This window comes from Lutjanus erythropterus, chromosome 15 (assembly GCF_056507025.1).
Source record: "Lutjanus erythropterus isolate fLutEry1 chromosome 15, fLutEry1.hap2, whole genome shotgun sequence".
Taxonomy (NCBI): domain Eukaryota; kingdom Metazoa; phylum Chordata; class Actinopteri; order Lutjaniformes; family Lutjanidae; genus Lutjanus; species Lutjanus erythropterus.
In genome coordinates this window covers 8,387,710-8,400,739 of record NC_139331.1, presented here as the reverse complement: position 1 = coordinate 8,400,739, position 13,030 = coordinate 8,387,710, and the positions used below count along the sequence as shown (strand labels likewise).

General features: G+C 38.1%; 1 protein-coding gene across 1 annotated transcript; it reads right to left on the bottom strand.

Annotated features, from left to right (window-relative positions):
* Positions 1-899: 899 nt before the first annotated feature.
* LOC146314010 (trace amine-associated receptor 4-like) lies at positions 900-1,727 on the bottom strand. The gene has a single exon (XM_084737050.1). It carries the CDS (start codon positions 1,725-1,727, stop codon positions 900-902), a length of 828 nt encoding a protein of 275 aa, XP_084593176.1.
* Positions 1,728-13,030: the final 11,303 nt, after the last annotated feature.

Sequence of the window (13,030 nt, the reverse complement as noted above, 5' to 3'; positions counted from 1 at the left end):
TATAACAGGGTTTCTCTACTTGTTTTGTCCAGGGGCCACTTTTACAAAATGACAGGAGGGCAGGAGACAGTTAATAATCAAATGTTAATAATAAAAGAACTTATCAGATAAAATGAATAAACATTAAGGGTCCCATAACTTTTCTTTCTTTGAAATTCTTTATTTTCAAATAAAATGACTTATTAACCTCAATTGTAAACTAAATTAACTTGGTGCAAGGACTGAAAGATAAATCATTTGTTATTGTTTTACTGCATTTACAAACTGCAACTACATTTTAGTTGTACTTTGGTAACATTTGAAACAGGTTACAACATTAAACATAACTGGAATCTCTTCATCCTACCAGGAACAGAAAGAGCAGCATATTTAAACTATTTTAGTCTGTAATACACATTTATTTATTATATTTAATCCTCCATTCGTTGCTTGAGACATTTCTGTGCCTGTTAAACTGGAAGTTATTTATCTTCATTATACTCCAATGTTGTTGAAAACTCATACTTAATTCTGTTTCTATCTGCTTCCAAAACAAATGATGAAGCCAATTATTTAAAACTCCTGTAATAGAAAGATAATTTCAACATTAATTCATTCCTGAAGTTTTATTCTCAGAGAACTTCAGAGCTGTACTCCTGCATTCATTATACAACATCTATGACTGAATACATACAGTAAGAAATGAGGAAAACTATGAGATATGTGGATCCTGTGATTATTTACACACATTATCATTGAGATTATTGTATGTACTGTTTACTATGTACTGCTATCTGTGTACTGAGTTGTACATACAGATACTTTATTCATAGTACAGTGGTAAATTTTATATGAGCTTCAGTAGAAAGAGATGTAAATCTTCAGAGCCAAACTAGTGATGATTACCAGCAAGTCATGAGTCAAGAGAGCTTAGAATGAGTAAAATCACCTTGAAATATTTTCCCAGAAATGATCATTCTGAAAGCTGATCGAAACCAGCTGTAAAAGAAACCATAGATGAACGGATTGAGCAGTGAATTTGACCATCCAAGACACCTACATACAAAAAACATTGAACGTGGCATGTTTAAAGTCATCACATAGAACATGGACCAAAAAATATAGAAAGGAGTCCAACAGATGAGAAAAACTCCCATCACAATAGCCAGAGTTTTAGTCGCCTTTCTCTCCATCTTACTTTCATACTTTGTGCTCTGACAGGTTGTGTTCTGGATGCTGCGTGCCTGTCTCTGTGCCACAATCAAAATCTTTAGGTAGATGGCACACATTATGATAGCTGGGAGGTAAAAACAAAAAATATCTTGTAAAAATGTAATCATGTAGCCAAAAGCAGGTAAAGTCCAGCTCATCAGGATCATGATCACAGTAACACGGACATTTATTTTAGTTCTGTACCTCAGAGGCTGACACACAGCATAATATCTGTCAACAGATATGAAGCACAAGGTCAGAATAGAAGATGAGCACAAATGGAAATCCATCCTGAGTATTGTAAAACAAGACGTTGGATTAACTGGTATCACTCCAAAAAACAAACTTAAAATCCCAACAACAAGGTCAGCTACAGCAAGAGAGAGGATGAGGAAGTTTGTAGGAGTGTGGAGCTGTTTGAAGTAAATGATGGAGGTTATTACAAGAAGGTTCCCACATATTATAACAGATGATAAAGAACCAAAAATAAAAAATAACAAATACTTGGTGGTGGTGGCTGTTTCATAACATAACATAACTTTTTCCTCAAAAACATCATCAGGTCTGTTGACAGAAAAGTTAGAATCCATGCATAAATGATCATCAATAGTGAAGTGACATTTACATTAATATGCCTTAAATGAAGAAAATGAATAGATTCTTGTTTCCTGTAGAGAGAGATTTTCAGTTAGTTTTAGTGCTCTGTGTGTTTCACAACATGCTGATTTGGTTTGTGCATCTGTACTGATGGGAGCTCTTGATCTGTGACACTGAGCAGTATATTCACATAAGTTATTCTTCAGGGCTCATTAGCATATCATTGTCCAGGGAGTCTCTTAAAGGGGAACTCAATGCAGCAGAGGTTAGTATTGAACTTCTGTGAACTCAGAGGACTCATGAGAGACACATTAAAATAAGAAACCAGAGTAACACAGGCTGAGATATTCTGACTTTGAATTTTAAAAATGCTGAGTCATACCCATAATGCACCTCCATCCTCGTCCCCTTAATCTGCATACAAATGACAAAACTTTATACTTTCAAAATGTGTGACTCCATACACCAAAGTACAATTTTGCGTACATGTAATACACCAAGACTGGTGGGAAGACAATATCACTAGTCAGGTGATCTTCATCGTCATGGTAACAAATTAAATTCTTAGTTAACGTTGTGAAACAGGTGCAGTTTCAGTAGGTTTTGGCAACAAAACTACTTGGTTAGGTTTTGAAAAGATCATGGTTTGGGTTAAAACCAGTTTGGTAAACAAGTGGGAAAAATACTGAATATACCACAGTCCCACTTTTTAAGGTTTATTCAGGTTCACATTCAATAAACCTTCTTATCCCGGTTTGCCTGAGGAATGCATGTTTTCCTTTGAGCCTTCAAAGAATGGAAGCAATATATCTTTTCTTATAATTTCTGATCTAATTTACAAAACCCATCATTGCTCAGCATGAGTGGAGGAGTTTGGGGTGGTGATGACAGCAGAGCGTTGGATACAAAACTTTGAAGGTCTTGTCAGGCCTCAATCTATGTTGAACAAGACCTTATTACACCCGTGCGCAAAATTATGCACAGGTTATCCATCCAGCATCAGGCTCTGAGACAAGAGGACATAATGTTTTCTCCCTGGGTCAAACTGGTCTCATGGTCACATATAACAATAAAAAATGAGGATTAGTCAAACCTTGTTTTTCTGGATATCAATAAACAGACAGACACAAACACACAATCTGACAGCTGTGATCCCGTCCTGTGTGCACTTTGCAGGTCTGTAGAGATCTTCTGGGCTTCATAACTATAGTAACAATTCCTGATTCCTTATTAGTGAGAATAATTTTACACACACATATGCACGAATGCTGTTTAACATTAATGAAAGGTGTCATGGTTTGGGTTTCCAAGTCAGTTGCTCTTTTATTTTGGTAAGTCTTCCCTTGTATGTCTTTGTTGTTTCTACTTCCTGTCTTTGTCTGTTTTCCTGCTCTTTTTGATCACTGATTATTTTCACGTGTTCTTGACAGCCCTCACTTGTGTCTTGTTGTCCTCCCCCTCCCTAGTGTATTTAATCCTGTGTCTTTTCCTCGTTGGTTCCTGTTTTGTACTCATCTATTTGTCAATTTCCTCGTGTCTTCTTGTGGAATTTTGTTGCTTGTGTTTTTCTCCTGCATGGATTCATTTGGATTATTATTTTCCCTGGACTTGGATTTGTGTGTCTCCTCTGTTGGATGTTTTGATTGCGTTTGATTCACCTTTGTCACCTTTGTAAAATTTTTGTGTTTGGTTTTATGTTGCTTTGTTTGAGGACTCTTCCTGCCTTACATTCACATAATCTTTTTGTATGGTTTGTTTTTGTTCATTAAATATCACAGAACTGCTCCTGTCTGTCTCCAGTGTCTGTGCTTGGGTCCAAACCAAACCAAACCAAACCAAAGTTATAAACCGTGATAGAAGGGTGTTTTTAGATTGTGGAGATGTGTGGGTGCAATTGTTTGTTACTCCAATGTGCCGAGCACAAGATAGCAAATGCGCCTGACCACATCTTCATTTTTAGCCCTCGGGCCCCTTAAATTGAAGTATACACTCAGCACCTTCTGGACGAAAAATGGTCACCGTAGACAAACTGCCTTAAAAGTTTTACAAGTTTATATTATTGTCCAGCTATCGTCAGTTCTAAGTCCAGTTGCCTATTACAAACCTTGATACAAATCTCCTTAGACAAGGTCCTCATTCAGGTCACCTCTCACATAAAGACAGGATAACTTTTAGCAACAACCATGGTACACCATACTCCTGTAGCACCATCTACAGTGATGCCCAGTGACAGGAAATTCAGCAAATATCTGCTCATGGTCCTCTGGCTCCCTGTTCTGTGTGTACACTGAAAAAACACCAGTGTATCTCCATGGCTCTGGCTCTGTAAATGAGATATAAACATTGTGTCTTGGCCACACAACATTATTACAGCCAATCAGCAACAGCTGACACTTGCACTCATGCGCTGTACAGGGGGAGGAGGAGGGGTGATGAGTGATGCAAACATTCATTTCATGTTATTCACGTGCGTGTGTGTGTTTATTCACCCCAAACAGGAAGCCATATGCTAATGAGAAACATGCTAATAGATAGCGAGCACAGGACAGCAGGCACCAGCTGCATGTGTTTGTTTGTGAGCCTCTGACAGCACTCACCAGAGAAACTGACTCTTTCTGTTTTCTCCCTCTGCTTTCTTCTTCCCCCCTTCCTCTCTGTACATTCAGGAAAATTCATAACTCCTCCTGTCAGCGAGCATCATGGACAGAGAGACCAATCAGCTTAATGTCACCAGCCAAGCACAGTCAGCTAATATGTGGGTCACTGTTGCCAACATGTTGGGAAGCAAGAGTGAAGATAAATCTGGGTTTTAATAAAAAAAAAAGTGAAACATTAATTCTGAGCTCCTCTCCTGCCATCAAAGGAGTCTGCATCAGAACAAAATAAGTGTGACTACGTTGTTTCTTCCTCCCGAAGCTCTGATCTGTCCCCGGCTCTCTCCTCCAAAGCTCCCCGGCTCTCAGCAGCTGTCTGTCAGCCCTGTGCCTCACGTCCTCTCCACACATGTACTTTCCTAGTGATGAAATGTTATTTTCCCTCAGTTAGGTTACCAGTATCTTGGAGCTTAAGACACACTGGATTCAGCCATGTTGCTCACTTGTTACTGTCATTTCTTTGGAAATGCAGGTTGATGAATTTGAGGGGCAGAGCTTCTGAGGGAGGACTGGAGGCACATCTGTGTTTTTCTGGCTGTTGTGTTCAAATATACACTTTCTTTTTCCAAACTGACTCAACTCACCTTTAACTGAAATTACTGGGGCCTGAGCTTGACATCTGCATCATTACCTCACGTTATGGGAATTGTGATGAAGCTGACTGTTGTGAATCTATGATTATAAAGATAAAAACCTGGAGACCTATTAAACCTCTGTTTGTTTCTACCTGTATGTTTGTGTTAAAGTATCCAGAGTGTATATCAACTGTATGAAAAATACTGTCCAGTAAGGACTGTGAGCAGGTAAAGGTGGAGGAGAAGAGTGTGGTCTTGCTCACATCAAGTGTTACAGGTACAAATAGTAGAGGACAGTTATTGAAGAACCCCAGAGAGACTGGAGACCAGCTGTGCTGCAGCCTGTGTTCTGACCTTGTTGATAAACCTGCACCTCTTTGTAACAAAGAGTGATATTCAAATGTTCAAGTATAAACCACAGTGTAACCAGTGTCTCGTCAGTTTCATGTGCTTTTTCTCCAGATGTACATGGAGGTTCTTGTTTACAAGCAATAAATCATCCTCTGGAATAAGAGACAAACACAGATATTGTGTCTGAGTATTTCATTTCTCTTCATCTCATCCTGACTGGATGTATGACACTTGATGCACCATCTTGTGGAGGGACTTTTATTTTTTCACTTTATCTTGTGCTTATATGTCACATCAATTGAATTAGTGTTGAATCAAGTTGCCACACACTAATTGCAAAATAAAACACAAATGATGTACAGTGAATGGTTAGTATGTGGGGTCAGTATGAGCATAAAGCTCATTTTTGATCCAGGAACACCTATAACAGGGTTTCTCTACTTGTTTTGTCCAGGGGCCACTTTTACAAAATGACAGGAGGGCAGGAGACAGTTAATAAACAAATGTTAATAATAAAAGAACTTATCAGATAAAATGAATAAACATTAAGGGTCCCATAACTCATCTTTCTTTGAAATTCTTTATTTTCAAATTAAATGACTTATTAACCTAAATTAGTAATTAAATTAACTTGGTGCAAGGACTGAAAGATAAATCATTTGTTGTGTTTTACTGCATTTACAAACTGCAACTACATTGTAGTTGTACTTTGGTAACATTTGAAACAGGTTACAACATTAAAAATAACTGGAATCTCTTCCATCCTACCAGGAAAAGAAAGAGCAGCATATTTAAACTCTTTTAGTCTGTAATACACATTTATGGGATCAGAATTATCTTCATTTCTGTGTAACTTTTGCTCCTCTTCAGCTAATAATTACATTTTTCACAGCCTGAAAAGCCATTGTGCAAATAATCCTTCTCTCTGTGACTAACAGCCAAATTGACATATCTGTCCCTCCATCCTGAAAAAAAAAAAAAAAAAAAAAAACTTTCGATCCAGAATTTTTTATTGTAAATGAGTACATAGTCAGACAGCTACCTGGCAGCCTACGTGAGGACAGATTGGGCTGTAAAAGCAGAGACAGAATAAAAACATATGAACATGCATCAAAAAGTGATTCTACTGTAAAGGTTAAGTTTACATCCATAAATTTGTTATCTGAACAGAGACAAAGTTAATCCTCCATTCGTTGCTTGAGACATTTCTGTGCCTGTTAAACTGGAAGTTATTTATCTTCATTATACTCCAATGTTGTTGAAAACTCATGTTTAATTCTGTTTCTATCTGCATGCAAAAAAAATGATGAAGGCAATTATTGGAAACTCCTGTAATAGAAAGATAATTTCAACTTTAATTCATTCCTGAAGTTTTATTCACAGAGAACTTCAGAGCTGTACTCCTGCATTCATTATGCAGCATCTATGACTGAATACATACAGTAAGAAATGAGGAAAACTATGGGATATGTGGATCCTGTGATTATTTACACACATTAACATTGAGATTATTGTATGTACTCTTTACTATGTACTGCTGTCTGTGTACTGAGTTGTACATACAGATACTTTATGTATAGTACAGTGGCAAATTTTATATGAGCTGCAGTAGAAAGAGATGTAAATCTTCAGAGTCAAACTAGTGATGATTACCAGCAAGTCATGAGTCAAGAGAGCTTAGAATGAGTAAAATCACCTTGAAATATTTTCCCAGAAATGATCATTCTGAAAGCTGATCGAAACCAGCTGTAAAAGAAACCATAGATGAATGGATTGAGCACTGAATTGAACCATCCAAGACACTTACATACAAAAACCACTGAACGTGGCATGTTTAAAGTCATCACATAGAACATGGACCAAAAAATATAGAAAGGAATCCAACATATCAGAAAAAGTCCCATCACAATAGCCAGAGTTTTAGTCGCCTTTCTCTCCATCTTACTTTCAGACTTTGTGCTCTGACAGGTTGTGTTCTGGATGCTGCGTGCCTGTCTCTGTGCCACAATCAAAATCTTTATGTAGATGGCACACATTATGATAGCTGGGAGGTAAAAACAAAAAATATCTTGTAAAAATTGAATCATGTGGGCAAAAGCAGGTAAAGTCCAACTCAGCAGGATCATGATCACAATAACATGGACATTTATCTTAGTTCTGTACCTCAGAGGCTGACACACTGCATAATATCTGTCAACAGAAATGAAGCACAAGGTCAGAATAGAAGATGAGCACAGATAGAAATCCATACTGAGTATTATCAGACAAGACGTTGTATTAACTGGTATCACTCCAAAAAGCAAAATTAAAATCCCAACAACAAGGTCAGCAACAGCGAGAGAGAGGATGAGGAAGTTTGTAGGAGTGTGGAGCTGTTTGAAGTAAATGATGGAGGTTATTACAAGAAGGTTCCCACATATTATAACAGATGATAAAGAACCAAAAATAAAAAATAACAAATACTTGGTGGTGGTGGCTGTTTCATAACATAACATAACTTTTTCCTCAAAAACATCATCAGGCCTGTTGACAGAAAAGTTAGAATCCATGCATAAATGATCATCAATAGTGAAGTGACATTTGCATTAATATGCCTTAAATGAAGAAAGTTAGTAGGATGTAGTTTTCTGTAGAGAGAGATTTTCAGTTAGTTTTAGTGCTCTGTGTGTTTCACAACATGCTGATTTGGTTTGTGCATCTGTACTGATGGGAGCTCTTGGTCTGTGACACTGAGCAGTATATTCACATAAGTTATTCTTCAGGGCTCATTAGCATATCATTGTCCAGGGAGTCTCTTAAAGGGGAACTCAATGCAGTAGAAGTTATTATTAAACTGTGAACTTGGAGAAAGATTAAAATAAGAAACCAGAGTAACACAGGCCGAGATATTCTGATTTTGAATTCTAAAACTGCTGGGTCGTACCCATAATGCACTTCCATCCTCGTCTCCTTAATCTGCATACAAATGACAAAACTTTATATTTTCACATTGTGTGATTGCATACGCCAAAGTACAATTTTGCACACATGCAATACAGCAAGTCTTCCCATTAACTTCAGGGGAGAGAATATCCATAGTCAGGTGACCTTCATCGTCATGGTAACACATGTTTAACAGAGGCAGTTTTGGCAACTAAACTACTTAGTTTGGTTTTGAAAAAGATCATGGTTTGGGTTGAAACCAGTTTGGTAAACAAGTGGGAAATATATTGAATATACCACAGTCCCACTTTTTAAGATTCCTCCAGTTTCACAGTTAACATGTTTCCCGCTTTGCCTGAGGAGTCACCTGTGTAGTGCATGTTTTCCTTTGAGCCTTCAAGGAATGGGAGCAATATCTTTTACTTATAATTCATTATCTAATTTACAAAACCCATCATTGCTCAGCATGAGTGGAGGAGTTTGGGGTGGCGGTGACAGCAGAGAATCAGATGCAAATGTAGCCCAGAGAGTTAAATAAGCCATTAAAAAGTTGAATAAATAAATATAGCTCTGTATTGACATTTATAAATTCATGTCATTCCATTTGAAATACATATAACTTTATTTAATGGCACACAGAAATATGTTCAAGAGTGTAAGAGTGCATAAAAGTGCGAAAGATAAAACAAAAGCGTTTGGTTGATAAGTCTGGAAAACAGCCAATAAATAAGAAGATCATTTTCACTGCAGCCAATCAGATAATTTCAGACAATTTTACGAAAGTGGTAAGAAACTGAGTGAAACACGATGGAAAAGTTCATTAAAAGTGCACATTGTGTTTTCTTGTATCAATTCATGCTTTATGTGAAAACATAAAACTGCAGAGTGGATAAAAGAGGCAGAGAATGCCGCCTGTATAAGCGTGTGCCCAGTAGGTCAGACGCCATTTCCAAGATTAATACGTTGATACCAGTGATGTGCAGTCAGGGGAGGCAGAGCCTCACGTGTCATCATGGAAAGAAAAAAAAAAACAAATAATGACAAAACAAAATAAATGTTGATATTTGCCCACTGATCTGTACTATAAATTTATTCTCCATACAATTCCAACAATTTTGATTATTTTTTAATTCAAAATTGCTGAATTTCGCATTTCCCGTTCAAATACAGGGAAGAGTGTGGCACTAGCAAACTGAGCCTCACCTTGGATTGCGCAATCCCTCACAAACTGTGCTGGCATGCCATGCAATAAGAGCATGTTGCTGTCTCTCTGTATGTTGCCAATAAAATGTTTTCAACACTTTTATTATACGCCCTGACTTTCCATAGTCTAGCTGATGTATATAGAATGTATGTGTGTAACGTGTTTAGTCTCGCTGATCGATCATAAACTGCAGTAAAAGGGCACGAGGTGAGGCAGGCAATACTCTTGCCGCATGGAAGGTGACGCTCATGAGCTTAGACAGTCTTCTTGCTACTGTGCAGCCGAAGAGTAAGTGACAGCGAGCTAGGTAGAGCGAGGTAAAGCAAAAAGTTAAGTGCATGAATAATCGGAGGTGCTTGAATTCATGGCTCTTTGTGCTCACTAACTAATTAATTAAAGCGCTCGTTGTGCTCGGCCAGTAACACATAAGATCATCAAAACACACTCCAGTACACATGAAAATCAAATACTAAGAATAATATAGCAGCATTCTATGACTTTATTTTCCTTTAATGTCAAATGCCAGCTAAATTTATTAGACTATTGCTGTTTGACAACTGTATTTTTTTCTCCTGCTTTGTCTCAAGATTGGGGGGTTGACCTTAAATTAAATATGCGTCACGTAATGCTGATATGAGATATTAAGCATAACCTGTTAACTGCTGCCAGTCAAATGGTGAATAAGCTACTCTGTTGGGTTCATAGATTTGTAAATCTGATTCTGAAAGAGTCAGTGCCTCATCAGCCATGAAACTCACTGCACATCACTGGTTGCTACATTGCACTAGTGAGTTGAGTCAACTGTTAGCAAGTATCAAATTAGCTTCTGAAAGTCTAATTATCACCAATGCTAATTATCACCATGTAAAGTCCCATTTGGCTATGCTAAATTTGTTAGTGATTTAAAACCTGTAAATGTGTTTAAGGGATACTGCTGATCAACAGATGTGCTCTGTTATATTGTTGTATTAAGGAGACTGTCATTCATATTGTTTTCATACATTTTTTTATGCCATTTCAGTAATTAGCTGCAGTTTAACTGCTAACCGAGCGTTTCCTTGCTGTATTTTGCTGGTGAATTTCACTGTTAGTGATGGTAATTTTGTACAGTCTGCAGTAATGGAGGAGTACTTTAAAGGTGCTTCAGTGATCAAATTTATGCTGTTAAATCGTGTTGTATTGTGTTTTTTTACTATACACCTTAACTGCAGTAGGAGTTTTACTACAAATATAGCTCTCTAGCCAATTTTTTTGGTTGGTTACATATGTTGTACAACAAAAAAATGTGAATTAGAGCACTGAGTTGAATTAATTTTATGATCAGTAATGTTCATAAAATTAGCATAAATGTAATTTTATCTTGCCCTCATTCATAGGTCAGGTTTTTTTGTTGAGTCCCCTGCAAGATGAGCCAAGATTTCATAAGAATCCTCTAAACCTGTCAGCAGAGACAACAGAGAGTTAGAGACGATTTCAGAGAGAACCTTTTCCAGTAGGGGATGGCAAGCCCAGCCCACGACATATAGAACCTGTCACTGCCGAAAGGAGGATGTGAACTGAGCCCCCATGTCAAGTGCAGTAGAATTGAACTGAACACACACATTCATCTCCAAGGACAGAGACTATACCTTTCGTCATACTGATCCCTCACTGGAGTTGGATTGCGAACCGTGACTCTTCTAAGGTGAACAATAAACCGGGCTCTTTAATTTTTATTTGTGCGCACAGTTTACTTTTTTTGACTTTGTTATTTTCTAAATGAACCTGTGGAACAAATATACATTGTAATTGAATTTACTTGTTGAACTGCTATTACCTTGTTCACATTTTTCAATATATACAGTTAAAATCTACAGTTGCGTCCTGTGGTTCTGTTTCACCATGGTTACCCATCCTCTTGGCTCCTGTCATCCCTAAAGTCTTCTGAAGTCTGGTCCAATGTTTACAGTTACCCTTAACATCCCCTTTTCTCACACTGTACTTAGTGATAGCACATACTGTGTTAGGTTCTGAGTTTTGGCCAGGACCCCGGATGCAGAGAACAAGATAAGGGAAGTTTTTCAAAAGATTTATTGTTTCACACAGGGCAAAAAAACAACTAAAGGCGAGGGCAGGTGCTGGACGCGGTCGGCTGGCTGGCGCAGCAGAGCAGGCAGGAGGAGAACCGTGCTGGCGTCGGTTCAGGAACTTGAGAGCTGCACACACGGTCGGGAGGAGCACTGAAGGCTGCACAAAAACACTGAAGATTAGAGCCACGAAAAAACACCATAAATCCACTAGGAAACTTGCTGCGCTACGTTACCGACTGCGACTGAGACTGAATAGTCCGGCACAGGAGTGGTGACTTGGCCGAGCTCAAATAGCAGGGGGAATGTGATGATGAGAGCCAGGTGCGTCTAATTAGGCTGAGCCAGCCAATGACTGCCGCCGCTGCCAAACACACTGCCCTGGAAGGAAAACGGGGGAGGGAAGGGGAGACAAAGAAAAAAAAAGGAAACACAACGCAGGCCAGACCAAAACACCTACAACCATGACATACTGGTTACACAAAACTTTAGAAGGGGTCTTGTCAGGCCTCAATCTGTCAAATAAGACCTTATTACACCTGTGCGCAAAATTATGCACAGGTTACCCATCCAGCATCAGGCTCTGAGAGAAGAGCACATATCATTTTCTCCCTGGGTTGGACTGGTGTGTGGTCAGATATAACAATATAATTGTTCAAACCTTCTTTTGCGATCCCAATAAACACACAGACACAAACACTCCAGCTGCTCCAGCTGTCACTGATCTGTTAAAGACGATCAGACAGCTGTCATCCCATCCTATGTGAACTTTGCAGGTCTGTTGACATTTATTGGGCTTCATAACTATAGTAACAATTCCTGATTCCTTATTAGTGAGAATAATTTTACAAGCAGACATGCACACACACTGTTTAAAACTAATGAAAGTGTCATGGTTTGGATTTTTGAGTCACTTCCTGTTTTTTTGGAATTTCTTCCCCTGTATGTCTTTATTGTTTCTACTTCCTGTTTTCTACGTCTGTTTTCCTGCTCTTTTTGATCACTGATTATTTTCACCTGTTCTTAACAGCCTTTGAGTCACTTCCTTGTGCTTTCTTGTAGTACTATGCAAGCCAGTTTACTAATATTGTTTTCATAACCAAACACTTTTGACATACTTAACAAATGCAAACTCAGCAACTCTTCCATGGCAAGCTGAGCATTGTCTCTTTTGTCTTTGCTTCCATCAAACACCAATAACATGCCTTAAATGCTTGTTTTATGTAGAGAAAACATTTCTCTGTATGTTTCACACAATGCCTCGTTGGTTTGTTCATCTGTTTTGATGGGAGCTCTTGGTCTCTGTGCCACTGAACCATGGCATTACACTTATTACTCTGGGCTCATTTACACAGTGTGGCATTAAATTTAAGACAGTATGAGGAGTAAATCCTTGTGAATGTGTGTTCATACTTGATCTCCAATGTACAATTTCAAGTGATCTCTTTTAAATTAATCAGTAAAACATCA

Bases quoted from the DNA above. Each gene is read 5' to 3' on its own strand.
- LOC146314010 (XM_084737050.1), bottom strand. From the start codon at position 1,727: ATGTTATGTTATGAAACAGCCACCACCACCAAGTATTTGTTATTTTTT.